Source organism: Macaca fascicularis, chromosome 11 (genome assembly GCF_037993035.2).
Source record: "Macaca fascicularis isolate 582-1 chromosome 11, T2T-MFA8v1.1".
Taxonomy (NCBI): domain Eukaryota; kingdom Metazoa; phylum Chordata; class Mammalia; order Primates; family Cercopithecidae; genus Macaca; species Macaca fascicularis.
The window spans coordinates 33,467,570-33,490,367 of record NC_088385.1 but is presented as its reverse complement, the minus strand read 5'-3'; the positions used below and the strand labels follow the sequence as shown (position 1 = coordinate 33,490,367).

General features: G+C 38.3%; 1 protein-coding gene and 1 long non-coding RNA gene across 3 annotated transcripts in view; one reads left to right on the top strand and one right to left on the bottom strand.

Moving 5' to 3' along the window:
* Positions 1-3,270: 3,270 nt before the first annotated feature.
* LOC135966199 (uncharacterized) lies at positions 3,271-4,156 on the bottom strand. The gene is made up of 2 exons (XR_012420104.1): positions 3,914-4,156; positions 3,271-3,489 (listed from the first exon to the last, which is right to left on the bottom strand). It is a non-coding gene; the product is annotated as an uncharacterized lncRNA (long non-coding RNA).
* A 144-nt stretch (positions 4,157-4,300) lies between these two features.
* The window catches only part of IPO8 (importin 8), a 67,091-nt gene continuing 48,593 nt past the window's right edge, over positions 4,301-22,798 (top strand). For both annotated transcript variants that reach the window (XR_012420103.1, XM_005570475.4), the window contains exons 1-5: positions 4,301-4,606; positions 9,532-9,613; positions 15,754-15,910; positions 18,371-18,529; positions 19,532-19,688. Coding sequence is in view for 1 of the 2 variants with exons in the window: in XM_005570475.4 (XP_005570532.1) it covers positions 4,523-4,606; positions 9,532-9,613; positions 15,754-15,910; positions 18,371-18,529; positions 19,532-19,688 (639 nt within the window). In the remaining variant the exon portion in view is untranslated. The remainder of the gene's footprint in view (positions 4,607-9,531; positions 9,614-15,753; positions 15,911-18,370; positions 18,530-19,531; positions 19,689-22,798) is intronic.

Genomic DNA, 22,798 nt, shown 5'->3' with positions numbered 1-22,798 from the left:
CCTATGTACCATTTTTCCAGTTTCCTTCAACAGTAACATCTTGTAAAACTATAGTACAACATCACAACTGGGATATGGACATTGATACAGTCAAGCTACAGAACATTTCCATCATCAGAATTCCTCATATTGCCCTTTTATAGTCACACCCACTTCCCCCTTGCCACCACCTCCACTTTAACCCTTAGCAACCATAGATCGTTCTATATTTTTTTAGTTTTAAGAAAGTTATATAAATGGTGTTCAACAAGATGCATCCTTTGGGATTGGCTTCTTTCCCTCAGCATAATTCTCAGAAGATTCGTCAATGTTGTTGCACGCATCATTCCTTTTTGTTGCTCAGTAGTATCCCATGGTATAGATGTACCATGTTTATTTAACCATTCACCCACTGAAGGATATCTGGATTGTTTCCAGATTTGGGTTATGATGAATAAAGCTGCATATACACTCACAAAGTTTTTTTTTTATGAGCACAAGTCTTCATTTGTCTAGGACAAGTGCTCTGGAGTACAATTGCTGGGTCATATGGTAGTTGCATATTCAGTTTTTTAAAGAAACAGCCCAATTGTTTTCAGAATGGCTGTACCACTGTACATGTTACCACCAACATATAAGTGATCCAGTTTCTGTACATCCTCACCAGCATTCGCTGGTGTCACTGTTTTTGATCTCTCCTTTTATGTTATTGGAATAACTGCTTTAAGTCTCTCCCTTCTCCAAACTATCATCTTTAGTGCTATCTGAGTTCAGTTTTAGACATGTGCCTTAAGTGATTTGGGGGATAGATATTGGTAGAAATGTAATAGGCATTTGGATATATTTAGTTTAAGGGAAGAGATAGATCTGATAACCAGTTTTGTAAGCTGTCTTTGTTTAGTTGATGGTTACAGTTATATAAGTGGATGAAATGACTGAAGAATGGGTAGACGAGAAAGAGAAGATGGCTGAGGACAGAGTCCTGAGAAGCGTCAAAGAGTTGGGTGATTGAGTAAACAAAGGATTAGGAATGTATTCTGTAAGAGAAAACAAGAAAAGAGGTAATTTAAAAATATTACGAAATATGATACCAGATATTAGAGGCTGGGTGTGGTGGCTCACACCTGTAATCCCAACACTTTGGGAGGCTGAGGCTGCCAGATTGCTTGTGCCTAGCAGTTCAAGACCAGTCTGAGAAATGTGGTAAAACCCTGTCTCTACTAAAAATAAAGCCAGGCGTGGTGGCATGCGCCTGTAGTCCCAACTATTCGGGAGGCTGAAGTGGGAGAATTACCTGATCCCAGGAGGTTGAGGCTGCAGTGAGCAGTGATCATGCCTCTGCACTACAGCCTAGGCAATGGAAGTGAGACACCCTCCCCCAATCTCTCAATCTCTCTCGATCTCTCTCTGTCTCTCTCTCTCTCTCTCTCTCTCTACACACACACACACACACACACACACACGAGAAAGAGAGAGAGAGAGAGAGAGAGAGAGAGAGAGAGAATTTAAGATGAGAACTAAAAATGTCTCTTGCATTTGGTATGCCCCTAAAGGGGTCGGTGTTCATCTTTGCTTGGCAGTTTTAGTGGGAAATGATGGGGAGAAACCTGGGGATAGGTGGTTGACGCATAAATAGGAAGTAAGCTGACACAATGAATGAAGACCATTCTTTGGAATGAAGAGGAAAAGAATGAGCAATCATTAGCATTACTGAAGATTATTTTTTTGCTAGGGGAAATGTTTTTAGGCCAAGGTTGAATCAGTGGAGGGAAAGAGGCTGAAAAGGTAGGAAAAAAACTTACACATTGTCAACAATGAGCACATTATAATGACTAAACTTTATTTTAGTGAAAAAATGTATTTAAGAGAGGAGAGATTTATGGAACAGGGTCCTGGAGGAGATGGGAGAGAATTGGGTTCAGACTGGAGAGATGAGAGGGGTAAGCAGAGATGAATTTGTTGTTGAGTTGAGCCTGAGGGCTTTGCTCATCTTTGCAGGGTTCGGTGAGAAGGCGTAGGGAGCTTGAGAAGAGTTCTGAGAGTTGAAACACCACTGAGGGAATGGAAAATGGTGCTGATTAAAGGCAAGGAATAGGATGCTTGTGTCTGATTAAAGAACACATATTTGTAGTGATGTCAGTTTGCACAGTGGGTCAAGGCTAGAGTTAAGAAGCTGAATTGGGGGCTTAATAGCAGAAAATGATGTGTAGTGAGTAATGGATAGACTAAGAACTGAAATAGTGATTGAATTAGAATATAAGCTTAGAATTTTTGAGGAAGAGAGAAATGGAAGAATTGGTTCTAATTATAAAAGAGGATATTGGAGTTAAGATTTTCAGAGGTAAAAAAAAATTTTAGACAATCATGATGTCCAAGAGAGTGGTTTAGTGAAATAGTGTTTGTTCATAAGACTCTGTAGTGCTAAGGAGTTTCTATTTTATCTTGAAATTGATGAGAAATCAAGGAAGAGACATAGCAATATTAACATTTCAGAAACTTTCTTTTGATGACAGTGTGAATAATGGATTAAAGAGGGGCAATACTGGAAGCAATTAGACATGTTAAATTCACTGCGAAGCACTTTTGCATCCAACTGAGGGGGAAGCTTTCAAGCCACCAAGTTTTCAGCCACATGTTTTCTATTCTGTCGATTGAACTCAGTTAATTGACCCAATCTATCTTAATTACCTGCTCCAGAAAAGATCATGTCCCCTCAGCTGTGTTTTGCCCACATCATCATCTTTACTAAATATAATTAGAACCCTCGCTTCTGGCTTAACCTCAGGAAAAACTAGCTCCTTAATATTTTCATGCCATTGAAATTGTGGCGCCAGATATGGCCACAGTGGATAGAAATAGTATAACTTTTCTCCTTACCTTTCACTACATTTTTGAGAAGGTCTGAACATTTTTCATAAAACTCTCAGGCATGTAATTTTCAGTTTCTGTGACCTTTATCTTTCTGAAATGGGAGAGGTTCCCTTGTCCCCCTCACAGGGCGTGCATGGGGGGTGTGGCTCGCTTCTTCAGTGCCCCGCTGTTCAGACCTCTAGAGGCACATACAGACGGGAAGGCTGTGGAGCTCCGACCCCTTGGCAGTGTCTACGGGTGAATGTTTACAGCTCCTGAAGCCCCAGTGGGTGTGTGTTACAGGCTGCTCCTTTAGTTTGTCTAGAGGGAGCTTGTGTTAACCAGCTCTATTAGACCTTCTACCTTGTCGCAAGGACAGCAAGCTTTATGTATCCTGGGTTCTTGCCTTGGTATACCAGAAGAATTGGATCACACGTGGGCTTGGAGAATGAGTGCAAAGTTTTATTGAGTGGAAGTAGCTCTCAGCAGATGAGGGGCCCAGAAAGGAAATGGTTTTCCTCGGGCTCTTTTCCGACAGCCCGGGCCAAACTCCGCATCGTTCTGCCCGTGGATGGTCTGCGAATGTGCCAGCGAGCTCCTCTTCTTCCACCCTTATGCTCCTCTGGACGTCTGGCTGCCTGTGTGCCTGCCTGCTAGGGTCTGGGGTTTTCATAGGCACAGGATGGGGGAGTGGCAGGCCAGGGTGGTCTTGGGAAATGCAACATTTGGGCCCGAAGGCTGGAGTGCCAGTCCTCACCTAGGTCGGTGGGGGTGGAAACCTAGCCAGGGACCACACTCTCCTCTACCCAGCACTTCACTTCCCCCATCCCTATTATTTAAAGGGACCACGCTCTTCTATTCCCAGCACTCCCCTATCATTTCTACACTGTAAATTTTTTTTGTTTATATTTGTCTCATCTCTCAGGTTGTGAGTTCCTTCACATTAACTTGCATGGAATTCATCTTGTTATAATGTGGTACCTAAAAATCCTAGTACTCTGGTTCAAAAATAAATGTTTAACAAATGTTCAGTGAAAGCAAATGAATGAATGATGACTCCCACACACGGAGGAACCCTGCTCACCTGTAAGGTACATGATTTGAAGGTTCCAACAAGTCTGTCTTGAAACAGGCCCAGTTGCGATGCCCATACAGTTCTCGGACTAACAGAAAGTGTCACACCATCCAGATATGCTTAATTTGGAAGCAGCTGTAAGGAGACTCCCGGCCAGCTCAAGTTTCCTCATCTGGGAAGAGGCGGGAGGCTGCTAATAGTACGGAAGCATGGCGGCCGCCTGCCTGAGTTCGGGAGCGCAGGTTCTTCCTCGGGAAAGAAGCCGAGGCCGCTTTCCGTACAGCAGCATGGCGGCCGCCAAGGGAAGCCGGTCATACCATCACGCCAGGGGGAAGAGGCCGCCGTAAAGGAAGCTCTGCTTCCTCTTCTTCCTTCTCCCGCCTCCCACCGGCTGTCGTAAAAGGGTGAATGGAGAGCGAGTTGTGGGGGGGAAAAAGGGAGGACAGGGGGCGCGGAGTCAGAGTGGCGCAGCAAGTGGCCGCAGGTGGCGACGGTGGCGGGGATTGGGGTGTGAGGTAATCCAGGGGTCGCGGAAGAGGAGGCTGAGAGGGTCAAAAGAAAACTAAAGCTGCAGTCCGGCCTACTGGTCCGGGGGCCGCGGAGCCCCCACCCGGGGAGATGGACCTCAACCGGATCATCCAGGCGCTGAAGGGCACCATCGACCCGAAGTTGCGGATTGCAGCCGAGAACGAACTCAACCAGGTGAGGAGAGGGCCTTCGGCGCCCCTCTTCCGCCTGAGCGGCGCCCCTGCCGGCTGGCCGGGCTCCCCCTCCCCGGCGCCCCTCGTCCTCACCCCCACCAGGCTGGGGCTGACGCCTCACGGCGGGTCCCGCCCTCCGCCCCCACTGACCCCCCCGGTCCAGTGGAGCAGGGCTCCCAGGATCTTTGCGGAGCAGCTCGCGCACCTGTTGGCCACCTTTGCACCTTTTCGTGTCGTCTTCCTTCTCCAGTGCAGTTTGTTCAGCCCACTTGGTCCGCAAGAAGCAGTTTTTGCAACCTGTGCTAGTGTTTTCAGGATGTGATTTCTTTTCCTTAAGTGCGCTGACTTGGGGAGCAGGTGGGAATTTTACTTACAATTCAAATCTGAGTTCATCTTTTCTCCAAACCCAGCCCTTTTTAGGTGTTGCTGTGGAGCACTCTGCCCACCGCCTCCTCCTGTCGGGTTGGCAGGACTGTTTTGACACTGATTGGCCGAGTTTTGCGGAGCGCTGGGCAGTGCTGTTGGGAGAGTGCTCTGGGGAGAATAGGCAGTTTTCATGGTGGTACTGCTTTATCTAAGACACATTAAACCAAGATGTGTATGGAGAAATTTCTTATAAATGCTAAAATGTGTAAGACTTTTCTTTTTTCCTCCGTCTCTTGTTCTTCCTGATTAGCCTTGACGTTTTTCCAGCGTTACCCCCACACTTCAAAATTTTAATGACCCCAAACTCTAGCTTATCTCTTCTTCCCTACCGGTACTTGAGAATCATAGACCCCTTACTAAAAAGTAGGAATTAAGAACTACCCCTGGGATGGAGCAATAGCTGTTTTAGGTTGTGATAACCTGTAAAATGTAAATATTCCAAAATCAGCGTTCTCAAAGAGTTGCCCAGGACCTGGAGCTTCAGCATCACCTGAGAACTTACAAATTATGCAAATTATGGGGCTTCAGTCCAGACTTAAAGAATCAGAAACTGTGGGGGTGGGGCCAGTTGTATTTTAACTAGCTCCCCCAGGTGATTCTGTGCCTCCGGAAGTGTGACTACAGTGTGATTGTCCTAAGTAAATGTTTCTGTTGGAATTGACTTTAAAAGGCAGCTGCATGTTGGGAATCTTTGAAAGGGATTATTTTAATAGGTAATCTAGGTGGAGTTTGGAGTAGGTGTGAATGCAGGATTCCCCATAGATAAAAAGGAGAGTGAAAACACTGCCAATGGAGAGGAGGCTGGGTTGAACTAATGCCCTAAGATGATGTATTGGTGCCTCAAAAAGAAATGGACTGTCACTTAGAATAGCGGGAAGTTAAAGTCAGTACCTGTCACAGACTTTGCAGAGTAAAAGTACTGTATGTTGGCTGGCTGGAAGAATAGTAATCCAGGGGTTAGTTAGGAAGAACAAAACGAGCTGAATTTGCAGTCTACTAGTATGAACAGGGGAGTTGGCCTGTTTATGACCCCCTTCTCACAATGAGGCCAGGTGTTCCTTTGATATCAGGTTACACTTCCCTGTCCTTCACCTAACCTTCATTTCTTTCTGATTCATCAGTATATAAGTACAGTTGATGTTATAGAAGTGGAAAAAGTACCTTAGAAAGCCGGCAGAACTAGGAAACATTTAAGACCCAGTCCTATTTTTTTCCCATGGTATTTCAGACAAAAGCAGGCACATTCAGGGTGGTATGGCCATAGACTCTTGATGGTAGTTCAGTCCAAATCCATTCCATCATCACTCTGCCCTGCCCCATAGTGTCCCACCTCATCACAGACCGTGATTTCCCCAGCAATTTCTAAAGGTAGCTTATTGCTATAACACTCTTTCAGCATTTATATTTTACATAAAGCATAGTGAAATGCTTTAAGGTTTTTTGAATTGGCTGTAAGTAGAACAAAATACAATGTCACCTAACCATGTAGTAAAACATGCTTATAATCATGGGTTTTGCATGCTTGTCCTTTGCCACCACTGTAACATCCGACTTTGTTGGATAAATGGGTGGGTAAATCACCATAAGTGGTTACGGTCCACCTCTTTGACTTTAGTCTAGATCTCCCCTTAGCAGTATGCTCTGCATAGGGAATGGGAGCAGCTTCCGCCGTATACTGATGGATCTGTCAATTGCCATTTAGAAAAGTAAGCAGCTTCTGCACAATAGCCTGTGTTCCAATGAATAAATTCTCATTTGGAGCTATATATTTTTTTCAGGCCAGCATTTTTCTGTTACTAGTGACTAGTTTTCTGACTGCTATTTGTGATATTGTTTCTATGGGAAAATGTAGTTTTAGTTTTATCTCAGGATATTAAGAGTGAACCCTTTACGTCTTTCTCATTTTCTATAGACCAGAAGTCCCATTAGTGGCAGCAGAGAGGAATAGGAATGGGTAGGTACCTTGCTGAAGTAATTCATCCAGAAAGGTGTCGTCTTTTAATAAATTATCCTTCCCATGGCCTCGGTAGGGAAATGAGTTTTTACTTTCATCGCCAAGCTTTGGAATATCTGCTTTCCATGCATGTGTACGTGCCATTTGCATTACCCTTTATTAAGATAATTTGTTTATATAATAGCACAGATATATTTATTGAGTTAATATATTGCAGATATTGGTATAAGAGTTTGTTCCCATGGAGCTGGGGATACAGACAAGTAACTTATATAATTTCAGGTCATAAGTGCTGTAAAGCCCAAGCAGGAGTGTTGGGATGTATAGCCATTCTCTGAAGAATGGCATTGAGTAGAGAGTTGGATGTTGTGAAGGAATGGGCCAGGCAAAGAACTGAGAGGAACAACGGTTCAGAAAAGGCCCTCAACTTGGCGTGCTGGAGGACTAGAAAGGTTAATGTAGCAGAGCAGTGAGTCAGAGGATGGGAGGAGACATCAGTTTTTTGCTTTGAGTTCTCATAAATGCAGCATTTAGTTAAGCAAACTGCTTATTTGCAGAAAACTTCACAGATACAAAATATCCTCAGGAAATCATTGAGAAATTAGTCTTGTTTATTTTTTAGAAACCCGAAGCCTGAAGAGGCACAAAGAAATTGGGTAACTATTTCTGAGTAAAGTAGTATGAAAATATATCTGATTTTATCTCTGAATGTTTTAGCTGGCCAAGCTAACATAGAATGAATCAATGCTGAAAGAAGACAAGGTTTCTGACATTTTAAAAAATGGCAGACAGTTGCAAAAAGGGGAGTTTCAAAATATGTACAATGGTAACAGTGTTGAAATAAAAGTAGGCTCTGCAATAGGTATATTACTTTCAAATAAGTAGCATTTATTTAGGAGTAAAGGTTATTTTGTATGTGTGGAATAAGATTTTTAAACAAATAACGGAAGTCAGTTTTTTTATGATTAGAATAAACTATATAGATGTTTTAATCTTAGATTCATGACAAGATCTTTCAGTATTTAGAAAGTTGTAAACATGAGTTATAATGCATATGTAGAAGGTGAAGGCTGGGTGAATCTGTATTAATTTTGCCTCCTATCAACTGTTGTTGGAACAAATCTGTTTTCTTAAAAACTGCTTTAAAATTCTGATGGTTTGAATTATGGATAAAAAAGAATTTGCATGCCACAGATTTGAGATCTGAAGACTACACAGGATGAAAGGAAGAACAATTATCATTCAAATGTTTTTGAAGGATATAGAAAGATTTGAGAAGCACAATGTTCTTGGATGAAAAGGATTAATACTTTAAAAATGCCAGTTGTCTCCAAATTAATTTTGTAATCAAACATTTACCTTCATAGATGCTATCCTAATTTAAAAAATGAGTAGTATGCCCAAACCTAGCTGTGTATTGAAAGGGATGCCCCCGTAGATCCAGGCTCTGAGGAGAGGGGTGGGCTAAACAGACTCTCTGGGCCATTGTCTGGTTTGGCCTCACTGGAATTTGAGTCTTTTCAAATGAATGTCAGTGGACAAAGGCATATGTGGACTCTGGAATGTGACAGGACTGTAATATAGTCCAGGTACTGTACATCTGGATATAATGTGATCAGAAGGAGTGGATGCTCTGCATTTTTTTTGCTTTGAAGGTCCCAAACTCAGGAGCAGATCAAAGTAGAGCACACCTGTGGGGTGAAGTGACTCAGGCCACAGGGCAGAGCAGGAACTTCATCCCCACAGACTCACTTAGGCATTAAGTTTAAAAGATAGTACAACAGTAGAGGGCAGCTGGTGATGACGGAGCGCTCAACACCGTCTCGTGAGTCACACTGTTCCAATCTGGACTGGCTTCTCTCCATTGCTCATGCTCAACTATGTAACATTATCTACTCTGTTTTGTTCTATTAGGTCTCCTATTTCCTGTAGCCTTTGTTTTTTTGTTTTCTGTTTGTCAAAAATACCATAAACAAAATTGAAGCCCAAATGATCTAGGAAGAAATACTTGCCGTGTATAGGTCAAATAAAAGATTGAGATTTTAAATTCATAAATAGCTCTTAGCATTTCTTAAGAATAAAGCAAATACTCCATTTACAAAAAGATAAAGGGAGTAAGGAATTTGTAGAAAAAACAGCCAACAAAGAGGGAAACATCTAACCTCCTTAGTAATAGAGAAAATGCAATTGAGAATATTAATAAAACATTAAAGTTTCAAAGGGATGATGATACCTGTGTTAGATAGATGGACATTATCATATGCTGCTGTTGGGAGCGTAAATTGGTATACTCCTTCTGGAGACCATTCTGACAATATGTTAAAAAAAATCATAAAAGTGTTCATATTCTTTTATTCCTCAGTTTCTGCTCAGGAAAATTTTTTGACTTGAAGTATTTTAGTAATCTTCATTTTGCCTTGAAGGGTTTGTCTCAGTTTAAAAGTTTTTCTTCTATTTGGACAGTAATGTATTCAGTAACTGGTGCTAACTTATAAGCTACTCACTTATATTGCACTATTTTATAAAACATTTCTTTGTAATTTCAGTCCTACAAGATTATCAATTTTGCCCCCAGTTTACTTCGGATTATAGTCTCTGACCATGTGGAATTCCCGGTACGACAGGCAGGTGAGTTGGTTTTTTATCCTTTATAAATTTATTTGTAGGTGACAGTAGAATGAGAGTTTTATTTTAATTTTAAATATCTGTAATTTATTGAAATATTCGGAAGCACTCATGAAGTATTTCTAGTGACTTAAAAATTTACTTTCTTTTCCCTCAGAAATTTAGAGGTAGATACTGAGCTCTCAAATATCCTCTAGCTCTTTTTTTCCCCCTCCTTTCCCTTCCACCCACCAATTCCTTGCCTCTGTAACTTTGCCCTTATTTTTGTTAGCTTTCTCAATTTTAATAGCTAATCTTCCTAATGTTTTATGATTTCTGGTAGCCTAGTCTCTGGGCCCATAGATTAAGACCATGAATTTATATATGTGAATTCAAGCTCTGTTACGTGGCAAATCGTGGAGGTAATGTGTTGCCCAGATGTTCCTAACCCAGGTGACTGCGGAGCAGGACTGTTTTAAATATGAAACTTACTTTTAAGTCTGTGGGATCTTATGTTGTTTCATGATGTTGTATATTGTTCTTTTGTCTTGTTTTTTTATGGACTGGTCATTAGAGCCCAGAAGGTTAAAAATTAGAGCCTTAGAGTGTCATGAATTTTCAGAAGATAATAATCAAAAGCTAAAGGAGGTAAACGACAATAGCTAATTAAAAATATTTAAAAAGACTTGTTATGTAAGTGACATATATGCATAAGTAATTTGGACAATTTAGAAGAATACAAAGAAGGAAGTAAAATTACCCAACATTCATCACTCAGAAATGGCCATCACTACTCAAAAATGACCATCACTACTCAGAAATGACCATCATTAATGTTAGGTGAACATTAGCCTTTCCATGTGTTCAGGTAGAAGGATCAATGAACAGTTCTATAGAAATGGGGTCATAATCTACATGCTGATGAAAGTATTTAATTTTATTTGAACATAGAATAAAAAGATAAATATTAAGCTTTGGGAAGATTTGTAACACTATATATGATTTCCTAAAAGATCCCTTTGTGGTTAACATAAAAAAGAAAATCCTATGGAAAAACACTGATGTTGGAATTATTTTTTGCTTTTATAAGGTTTACAAGACTTCTGTGTAAATTTTTGAAACCATAATTTGCACTTGTTTCATCTTTGTTTTATAAAATAGGGCTGTTCTGAAACAACATTTTGTTGAATGGAACCTATTTTAAAAACCTAAGTGTTTATAGGGCCATTGTAAAGTTCCTATGAAGCATTTAAGAAATAACATTTTAAAAGATCTTAAAACAAGTTATTACATTAATGCCTTCCTTTAATGACATGGAAACATTAGAGAAACATAGTTTATATCTTACATTGTTCTTCACACACCCAAAGATGACTGCCATCAGCTTTGATGCATGGTTCTCCAATTCTTTTGTTTATATTACACATGCTATTTTACAGTTTCCTTTTTTTCATTTAACCATGTACCCTTGAAGATTGCTCCAAGTCAGTGCATATACATACTTCATTCTTTATAACAGCTGTGCAGTATTTCTTTATATAAGAATTACCATGGTTTACTTAAACAATTTGATATTGATGGATATTTCCGTTATTGTCGTTTTTTTTTTTTTCATCGTTGATAGAAGCAGTGCTAAATGAGTATCATTGGATGTGTATCTAGGTACTTGTGGGAATATTTTTATAGAATAAATTATAAAAAGGGGGAAATGCTAGGCTAATGGATATTTATGACATTTAGAATTTAGAATCTTCTCACTAAGTTGCTTTTGCTTACATTTTCTACCAGCAGTGCATTAGAATGCTAGGTTCCCCAAATCCTCACCAACTCTGTACAACTTAATGAAGTTTTGATGTAAAATGTAAACAGCATTGAAAGGCATTTTTTTCTTCATAATTTGTTTTTTTCGTAATTTAGATTTCAAATCTGTTAACTACCTCATAAAGTTTATCTTGGTGATTATTTCCTAACTTATTAGGACAACCTTCTTAGGGCAGCCATTTTTGTCATAGAATCTGAAATACATTTAAAAATTCTACATTATAACCTAAATTTAAGTGGTATTTATAAATTTTCTGCTCTGTTTAATCTATTATTAAAATATAAGGATGCTTCAAGACACCCAGACAATTTATCATCTTTAGCATGACACTTAAAAAAGAATGTTGTGATTTTTGCTTTAAAAGAAAGCCTGTATAAAGCTGTAAAAAAAATTATGCTAATGTTAAGTGGAAATACATCTGCAAAATACTTTTTCTCTTTTGTTTGTGGGCAATATAAAGTGTTCTTGCTACCATCAAGCGTGCTCACTGGTGAATGTCCTTTCTTACCTTACTGTGAGTTTTTAAGAAACAGGAAAAATTCAGTATTTTGATGTTGCCAAGCAAAACGAAAAAATTTGAATGTTTGGTCTGCTGCTTTTTTTTGAGGTGTTGATAAGCATAATAGCATTATTAATATTATGTTCAGTGAAGGAAGCCTATCTTAAATTTAGGATAGTTATGATCTGGAATGTCAAGTCACTTTTGTTTCTAATTTTTTACTCCTTACCTCTGAAGAGAAGAGACTCTTTAGTAAAATTTCTCTAATATATGTAAATTTAGGCTCAGAAATGTACTTTCTTCAGTGCATTTTGGACTTGCTATGAGAAGCAGAGAGTAGTTTGGATTTAAAAGTGGTGGCTGAGAGGTATTAGACCTGAAGAGGTCATCAGTGGTGACAGATGTGGGACTGTCATTTAAAAAAATAGCATGGTTTTTGATTTCTATAAGTTTGCCTCCTTCTTGTTCTTTCTTTTTGTTTGTGTTTCCAAAGGATGGGCAGGGAGAAGATACAACAATTCATTCTGCGGTTATTTGTTCAGAGGTTATTTGTTAAGATTGACCTTAACATTATAGAGTGCAGAACCTAGAAATAAACAGAAAGATGCGTCTGTTTCTGATCAGCCCAGAAGCACTTTAAGAAACTTTGATTAACATTCATGCATTTTATTTGTAGAAAGCTTTGTAGTTTGTACTTAGACTCTATTTAATATTATTTTGATATAATTGACACATTTGTTGTCCAATCTAGCCTTTCACAGAGTAATAAGGGAGAGAAGGGCTACAAAATTACAATGGAAAACAGCCAGACTTAGAAACATCAACTCAAAAGCATGACATTCTGCCCACTGAGATAACAGTACTTTCTTCACTTTGAGGTTATGAAACCCAGTTGACCTCTGTAGTTGTGTTTCTGGGTCCAGAGCTTAAGTGATGATTCGTTGTGCTGAAGGAGAAAAGTGTGTTTGTGTTTTAGAAAGTTAATTTCAACTTATGATGCTTAAAATGGTGAGTGGATTTTGTAGGAAAACTATCTTAGAGCAGCCATTTTTATCATAGAATCTGAAATACATTTGTAAAATTCTATATTACAACTATCCTAAATTTAAGTGCCATTTATAAATTTTCTTCTCTTTTTAATCTATTATTAAAATACAAGGATGCTCCAAGACACCCAGAGAGATAAGTAAGTTTAATACTTCCTTTATGAATTGGATTAAGATGACATTAGTCCTTTGTTTCTTAGTTCTGGCAAATGGTTTGTTGTTACGTACTTGAATTAAATGATTAAAGGGAGGTTTTTAGACTATTGATTGATATGGTAACAGTTATCTTTGGTATTTTTCCTTTATCTTTAGTAATCCATAATTATCCATAATAGTAATTTAAATTTTCTTTTTAATATATTTTCAATTTTATTTTACCTAATTGTACATTTATTTAGGCATATATAAATTAGTCAGTGTGCTTTTTTTTAAAACCTATCTTGTTTGATGCACCATAATTTTTAAATTAAAACTTCTCAGCTGTAAAATTAATATTAATAGTATTTAATGACTAAATCATAAATAAGCCCATGATTTTACCATGTCTGTATCTTTACTGTCTAAAGGTTGCTTTTTGTTTTCAAGACTAGTTCTATAGGGATCAAAATGATTTTGTGAATAATATAGTTGATTTTTCTTTTTGCAAAGATTAATCCTGTGAAATCAGGCTAGGTGTTCATGCCTGTAATCCCAGCACTTGGGGAGGCTAAGGTGGGTGGATCACTTGAGCCCAGGAGTTCAAGACCAGCCTGGGCAGTATGACAAAACCCTGTCTCTACAAAAATACAAAAAATTAACTGGCATGGTGGTGCACGCCTGTATTCCCAACTACTTGGGAGACTGAGGTGGGAGGATCACCTAAGCCCTGGAGGTGGAGACTGCAGTGAGCTGTGATTGTGTCCCTGTACTCCAGCCTGGGCGATAGAGTGAGACCCTGTCTCAAAAAAACCCCCAAATCCTGTGAAATCAGTTTGAACTGCTGACACGTTGGTTCATATCCTTAGATCATTCATTCATTATTTTTTGAATAGTCTATACATTTTTATTGAATAGATATTATTTGCCAGTCACTATTACATAATATAATGACTATACCCAATAAAACATGGTACTTAGTCTAGAGCCTGTGTGGTCTGAATTAAAAACAAGTAAGGGAAGAAAGAAAACCCTAACACACATCCCCCTTTATATAATTTTTGTTTTTACCCGAATAAATTGAAATCATAGATGGAACAGTTTTTCAAAACTTTAGCTACTCAAAACTAATGAAAGAGGAGCTTACAGGATGTCAAGTTCATAATTTCACTAAATTTCTTTTATGTTTTAGTTAATGTAGAACGTATTGGTGTATTCTTCATGGTATAGTGCTTTTACTACCCGATTTAGCTTTTTTTTTTTTTTTTTTTGATGGAGTCTTGCTCTGTTGCCCTGGCTGCAGTGCTGTGGCATGATCTCGGCTCACTGCAACCTCCGCCTCCTGGGTTTACAGGTACCTGCCACCATGCTTGGCTAATTTTTGTATTTTTAGTAGAGACAGGGTTTCACCGTGTTGGCCAGGGTGGTCTCGAACTCCTGACCTAAGTTGATCCACCCGCCTCCGCCTCCCAAAGGGCTGGGATTACAGATGTGAGCCACCTAACCGGGTCACCAATATAGTTTTATGTTAAAAGTTGGGTGAAGAAAGAGTTGGGTGGGGAAAGAAGAGAAGCTTAAGGGAAGAAAGTTATGCTGCTTTCCAAATCACGTATCTTTATTCTTTATACACACACACACACACACACACACACACACGACATTGTAAGTATTTACTTACATTCACTGTTCAACTGGGATGGTTAGAAAGCTTCACATTCTGGCCAGGTGCCCTGGCTTCTGAGGTCAGGCTTCTGAGGTAAGGAGTTCGAGACCAGCCTGGCCAATATGGTGAAACCTTGTCTAACTAAAAATACAAAAATTAGCTGGGTGTGGTGGCACACGCCTGTAATCCCAGGTACTTGGGAGGCTGAGGCAGGATAATCGTTTGAACCCGGGAGGCAGAGGTTGCAGTGAGCCAAGATCTTGCCACTGCACTACAGCCTAGATGACACAGCAAGACTCCGTCTCAAAGAAAAAAAAAGAAAAGAAAGCTTCACATCCTTCTTAAAATGCTGTAGCAATATGTCAGCCTGTTTCTTTCAGAAGGCTTTTGTTAAAAGTTGAAAACAATTAAAAAGAATAGAACAAAATCAGATTATGTATTTTGATAGATGAGAACATATAAAAATTTCTTGAGTTTTCCAAAAATTTTTGAAGACTGATGTTCATTTCCTTATTATATTTACAAGTAGTAAATATTTCAAAAAGGTTGGAGGAAAATTACCAATACTATAAAAAGCAGAGATACTCCAAAATGCTAGTGTTTGATAGTAGCCAGTGGGAAAACAAAAAACCAAAAAAGCCACCTTCATGAAGGAAAGTAGAACTTTACCTGTTGTCACCTCAGAATTAGGCATTGCAAAAAGTGTGATTTTATGATCTCAAAGTATGTTTACTATGCATGATTTCTAGATAATTTTCCTGTCCTGTAAGCTCTGGATCTTGACTTAATGAAATATTTTCTGCTTAGACTAGCTGAAGTGAAACCTTTAAATTCTTATCCACTTGCCCTTCCTGATTTTGCTGTTTATACCTGGAAGAGTATCCATTTTTGCTGGGTTTCATGTTTAACATTGAAGGGTTTGGACTTTCATGCTCTGTAAGGCTGAATTAAAGCCATTCTTTTTGGTACTGCTACATTAGCATTTTTTCTCAAACTCAGCTGCCATTTACCTGAAGAACATGGTGACACAATACTGGCCAGATCGAGAACCTCCACCAGGAGAAGCAATATTTCCATTCAATATTCACGAAAACGATCGCCAGCAAATACGTGATAACATTGTGGAAGGAATAATTCGGTCTCCAGATTTAGTGAGGTATGTGGTGTTATATCTTTAGGATTACTAGAAAGCATGAAATGCTTAGATCTGAGGGTAGGTGCTGTTGGATCTAATCCTCAGACTCATGTTTCTTTTTCTAAAGAGGTAAAGTAATAAAGAGGGACACTCAAAGAATATTATTTTACTTAGTGGTCTTTGCATTTGTAATTCTTTGCCTCAAGATATTTTGGAAAAGATTTTGTTGCCATATGTTGCCACAAAAAGAGGTAAGATTAAAAAAAAAATCATACTTAACCAAAACAATTGTGTAAATCTTGCTACTTAAATGACCTTTATTCTTAGTAATGATCGCTTGACTTTTTTTACTACCTGCTTTTCTTTTCTTTGATACAGAGAGATTGATTCTGGGAATTTTTACCTACCACCTATCTTAATCTTTCCCTGTATTTTTATTCACATTTATGAATTGAGCATGTTTTCCTTCAGAGAAGACAGGATAGAGTAGGTATTAACTAGAAGAATTGTCTCCAGTTTTTGAAAATCATAGATTAGATGCCATAGAGCAGTAGTGTCCGTCAGAACTTTCTGCAGTGACAGTGTTCTATGTCAGTGCTGTCTAATATTAGCCACATGGCATCAATGACTGTTGAGCACTTGAAATGTTGCTAGTGTAACTGAGGAACGGAATTTTTAATTCCATTTACTTTTGATTCATTTAAAGTGTGCATATATAACTAGCAGCTGCTCTATTGGACAGAGCAGCTGTACAGTCAAAAATTTTGCAGTCTTAAAATTGGAGAAACAAATTCTTTTCAACACACAAGATAGTAATTAGGTATCTTTTGAAAATGCAGGGACAAACAGGTGAAAACAGTGGTAGAGGAATGAAACTTTTTAATGTCAAGAAGTTGAATATAACGTTAGCCCTGAGTATCTAATAGCCATCATGACATAAGCAGTGGAAAAGAAAGAAAGTACCATGGGTAACAGGAAGGAGAACAAGCATTGAACTCTTAAAGCAATTAATTTGTTAAGAGCACAAAATAGGTGTACTGGTTAAAAATAAATCACTATTATTCTCATTGGTTGCCCAAATGCCAGTCATGGGACTGATACCCCTGTGGTACCATCATATATCCATTTATTTTCAAAATCTTACATTTTCAGATCTCCCTTAATCTTCGAGTGGTTCTACACAGTAATGCATGAAGGATGGCCTTTCATAACCATCCTTTGCTTGGAATGAGAAAGGACTGGGAGGATCAACCTGAAAATGAGATTTAAAAAAATGAAAAGCTTCAGTGTTATTGTATACAAATATGACATTTATTGTTTAAAGGAGCAGCTACTACTGGCACTAGAGGAGATTTTTGTCTTTATTGTGGGACAGTTCTCTGTGGCTTTGCCCCTTTTATGTCCTTAAGGCTTAACTATAATCATTGTTGAAAGTTCTTCCGCCTATTCTCAAAGTTTAGGAGTATTACAAAGGGATTTTTCAAATAGATTTGATAGTGTGAAGAAAAGGCATCATTTTGTTTAATTTTACGAGTTTAAGTGAATCTGAGTTACTGGTTGTTCAACTGAAAATGCTTTCTTTTTTTTAGTTGCGTTGTGGAATCCTAATTTTGCTTCTTAACTATTTGAAAATGTCATGTAAGGTCATATTTGGTGATATCATTGAATTGATAGTTTGTAGAAAAGAAATTTTTGCCCCTGTTTTCTTTTCAGTTTCAGTTAAAGTGGAAATCTCATTGAGGAAATGATTACTGATCTATGTTATCAGATAACATATTTTAGCATTTAACTTTGTGGTTTTATTGAAGGAATATTTTCTTCCTCTGTTTTATGTATCTTCTGTTGGCTTTTTCATTTATTTCTTTGGAAGTAGCTCTTAGGTCTCCCCTTCAGGAATTGCCTCGCTAATACATGTTTCTTTCTTATACTCGGGATACACAAATTAGTATCTCAGACTGCTTTGGATAGATTCAACATACGGTGTTGGGTTTTAACTGATAAAGGATGAGTTCAAGGTTTTGGCCCATAGAGAAGCTTCCACAATTATGTAGGCCTTCTTTGTACTTACTTGTACCATCTTTAGACTAAGTTTGTCTGTTTGAAGTGTTATTTTCTTCCCCATTTAGGATATGGTAACCAAAATATGAGATATAATAAGCTGGGAAATTTTACAGAGCGGAGGTAGATTCTTTGCAGTTTTTTGAAAATTTTAAACTATTTAAAAATTGTTTTGAACTGTATTTAGGATAAGATAGCTTGAAAGGTTTCATTCATTTTAGGAACTCACCCATTCTGTTTATTTTCAGCAAGTTGAGCCACTAAAGATGTTTTTTTAGATATGTCTTTTCCCCTATCCCATGTATACAATTATATAATACAGGTAAATAGGAGATAACAAACTTTTATGTAAAATATTAGAAGGCTTTGAAACATAGTATTTATAACTACTTAGATTTTGGACTTTTCTTCCCTACCTTGTAGAGTCCAGTTAACAATGTGTCTCCGTGCCATCATAAAACATGATTTTCCTGGTCACTGGCCAGCAGTAGTCGACAAGATAGACTATTACTTGCAATCACAGAGCAGTGGAAGCTGGCTTGGCAGTTTATTATGTCTGTATCAACTGGTGAAGACATATGAGTAAGTTGGTTTCCATTGGCTGAAGAAAGCAGCCTTGTGTAACTTAGAAATAATTAAGTTGCATAGAGTGGTCTGTTGTGGATGTTCTGCACAGGTGATCAGATTAGTCTGGGAAATGTTGAGTTAAACATGCTTAAATGTGTTTATTTGCTGCAGTTATTGAAAGAAACTTTAATGTGCTGATGGATATTGCTAACCTCTGAGACAGTGATATAATATGAAGCACTTCAAAAACTTTTTAGTTGCACAGGACCATTTATTAACAGCTTCCTTGGAAACTCTGATACAGAGATACCTTAATACTTGTCTTCTAGGGAGTATGTTAAATAAACCAAAACATGTACTTTTTTGGATGCAAGATAGAAAATGTTGACGTTTCTTTGCTAATGACATTCTTTTCCATAAAAGCAGTTTGGGTAGGTGGAGGACTAATATCACACTTAATAGTATTGCTTTCTGGTTTCTAGGAAGATTGCTACATGTGCATATAAAGTCTTGTAGTTCTCCTTTTAAACTGGTTAGTTCCTACCTACTCTACTTACGGAATTTTTGAAAATATTTCAGATTTATAGCAATTAAAGCGATCTAAGAGCAACTAAATTTTAAACTACTTTAACTGCTCAATTTAGGGTAATATAAGAAAAAAACATTTTCTCCCATATTTGTTACGTTATTTGTCTATTTAAAATAGCATAGCAACTTGTATTTTATAGTACGAATTTTGGCTTGATGAAAATTAATTTAAATACTAGAAACATTCATGTAGGAAAAATGCAAAATAGTCTTGAATTGCTTTAAACTAGTCTAAACTGTGCCTAAAACAGGATGTGTTATTTTAAATTTCTTTTCAACTTAATTCTAGCAATTCAAACAGAAACTGTAAGCCAATGTTAATGATTTTGTTTTGTTAGTTTTATGTATTTAAAAATATTTTCTAATTTATTATTGATAGTTCTTTGGGTGGGAAAAATTACTTTTCTCTTTTTGTCTTTGCTCATGTAGATATAAGAAAGCAGAAGAGAGAGAACCTCTTATAATAGCAATGCAGATATTCCTGCCTCGTATTCAGCAACAAATCGTGCAGCTCCTTCCTGATTCCTCCTATTATTCTGTATTACTGCAGAAACAAATTCTGAAAATCTTTTATGCACTTGTTCAGGTAGGTTTCTGTTGCAGAAAACAAATATGGAGTCCTGTATTTCTGCCTGACACATGGAAAGTGCTCAGTAAGTATCACTTATTATTAAAAATTATTATATATTCTCCCATATATTTCTTTAAAAAATGCTTTTGAGGAACAGGTTCACAGAAATTAATTGCCCAAGATCATCTCAATGGCAGATCTGCCCCTGTGTGCATTTCACTCCAGTGTCTGAAATCATGGGTAAAGCACAACCAGGGTAGGTAAACCTACCTGCTCTAAAACCTGATTACTTGACTTATCTGTTCTATAGCATTCCTGCCTGTAGATTAGTTATGAGAGAAGAAGAAGGTAAAGAAGAAGAGAGTCCCTCTTCTATTGGGAAATCATATTGATGGTAGTTTCTTTGCATTTGACTCAAAGCTAACAGAAGATTTAAGGCTCATTTTCCTTGGTTTAAAATACTGCCTAAAAAAAAAAAAATCTGAATGCTATAAGGGATACCAACATGGGAATCCAGAAAGATGGAATATGTTTGAAATATAAAAATATTTAACATCAAATCCTTGAAAGGCTTGGGTACATTATTTAGATCTGATTGGAGGAAGAATAATTGTTTTCAGTCTTAACTGTTTGATGAATGAATTAAACTCTGTTACATGCTTTCTAGTTGAATTTGTCATGAGAAGAGGATGGTTTTGTTGAGCTCAAAAACCAAGATAGTTTGGATCTGTCTTTGGCTTTTTATTGACTTAGATACTTAAACTGTTTCAGAATATTTTACTTTTTCTTTTTTCTTTCTCTCTCTCTCTTTCTTTCTTTCTTTCTCTTTCTTTCTTTCTTTCTTTTCTTTTCTTTTCTTTTCTTTTCTTTTCTTTTCTTTTCTTTTCTTTTCTTTCTCTCCTTCCTTCCTTCCTTCCTTCCTTCCTTCCTTCCTTCCTTCCTTCCTTCCTTCCTTCCTTCCTTCCTTCCTTCCCTCCCTCCCTCCCTCCGTCCCTCCCTCCCTCCCTCCTTCCCTCTTTCCCTCCTTCCTTCCTTCCTTCTTTCGTTCTTTTTTCTTTCGTTCTTTTTTCTTTCGTTCTTTCTGTCTTTCTGTCTTTCGAGTCCGAGTCTCGCTCTGTTGCCCAGGCTGGAGTGCAGTGGCGCGATCTCGGCTCACTGCAAGCTCCACCCCCCGGGTTCACGCCATTCTCCTGCTTCAGCCTCCCGAGTAGCTGGGACTACAGGTGCCTGCCAGCACACCTGGCTCTTTTTTTGTATTTTTAGTAGACACAGGGTTTCACCATGTTAGCCAGGATGGTCGCCATCTCCTGACCTCGTGATCTGCCCACCTCGGCCTCCCAAAGTGCTGGGATTACAGGCGTGATCCACCGCGCCTGCTCCAGAATATTTTACTTTAATAAAGATTTATATTTTTATTAAAGCCTCATCTTTTAAACTTTTAATAGGCGTAGTCTGAGGCAGCGTTTTTTTTTTCCCCCAGAGCAGACTTTTTGCAGGGAAAGAGAAGGGGGAAGGAGTCAAATGTGAGAGGAGGAGAAACTAGAATACTAGGAAAATATGTTCTCACTTGTTTTGAAATAATATTCAGAGGCCAGACTTCCCTTTTTTATTGAGAGAAACAGCTAGAAATTGGGAAGTAAGACAAAGGCTGATGAAATAATTTTTCTAAAGCCTCTACCTCTAATTGGTTTGCTAAGAGGACAGAATCTACATATTTTTCTCAGTCTATACTTGTTAAAAACCTGAAAAACCTCAATATTTTTAACCATTTTGGTAATCTATTATGTACTAATACATTAATATTCTCCTCTGGGAAATAGAAATTTAGAAGGCATTAGGAGCCACTATTATAATGCTGACATAAGTAAAAAGCGATAATATGAGAAGGGGCAGACAATTTTGTTTTTAAAAGTATGAGCAGCTGGGTGTGGTGGCTCAAGTCTGTAATCCCAGCACTTTGGGAGGCTGAGATGGGCGGATCACCTGAGGTCTGGAGTTCAAGACCAGCCTGGCCAACATGGTGAAACCCCATCTCTAGAAAAATACAAAAATTAGCCGGGAATGATGGTGAGTGCCTCTAATTCCAGCTATTCCAGAGGCTGAGGTTGGAGAATCGCTCCAACCCAGGAGGCGGAGGTTGCTGTGATCCAAGATTGCACCATTGCACTCCAGTGTGGGTGACAGAGTGAGACTCCGCCTCAAATAAAATAAAATTGTAATACAACAGATGTTGTCTAAGTAGCATTTATAATATTTGTACAGGGCACGTGGATATTCTATACAGAAGCTCATCCTAACCCTCAGCCTACTTCTCCTCTGTTCCCTATATCAAATCCAAATGGCTCCCAAATACACTTAGAATAAAGTGTGAACTTCTTAATATAGCCCATAAAGCCCTTCATCTCTCCCACCTTCTTCTCTTATTCCTACCTTTGTACATGTACAGTCATGTGTTACTTAACTCTGGGGATACATTCTGAGAAATGCCTTGTTAGGTAATTTTTGTCCCTGTGTGAACATTGTAGAGTGTACTTACACAAATGTAGACGCTATAGCCTACTACATACCTAGGCTATGTGTTGCTCCTCGGCTGCAAACCTGTACATGTTACTGTACCAAATACTGAAAGCAACTGTAACTCAATGGTAAGTAATAGAAAAGATACGCTAAAAATACAGCATAAGATATTTTTTTAAAGGCACACCTGTATAGGGTACTTACCATGAATGGAACTTGTAGGACTGGAAGTTGCTGTGGGTGAGGTAGTGATGAGTGAATGTGAAGGCCTAGGATGTTAGTCTGTGCTTACAAATGTTGAACATTTAGGCAACACTAAATTTATAAAATTTATCTGCAATAATAAATTACCCCTAGCTTACTGTAACTTTTTTACTTCATAAACTTTAATTTTTTTTTTTTTTTTTTTGAGACAGAGTCTCACACTGTCATCTGGGCTGGAGTACAATGGCATAATCTTGGCTCACTGCCACCTCTGCCTCCTGGTTCAAGCAATTCTCCTGCCTCAGCCTCCTGAGTAGGTGGGATTACAGGCACTTGCCACCACACCTGGCTAATTTTTTGTATTTTTAGTAGAGATGGGGTTTCACTATGTTGGCCAGGCTGGT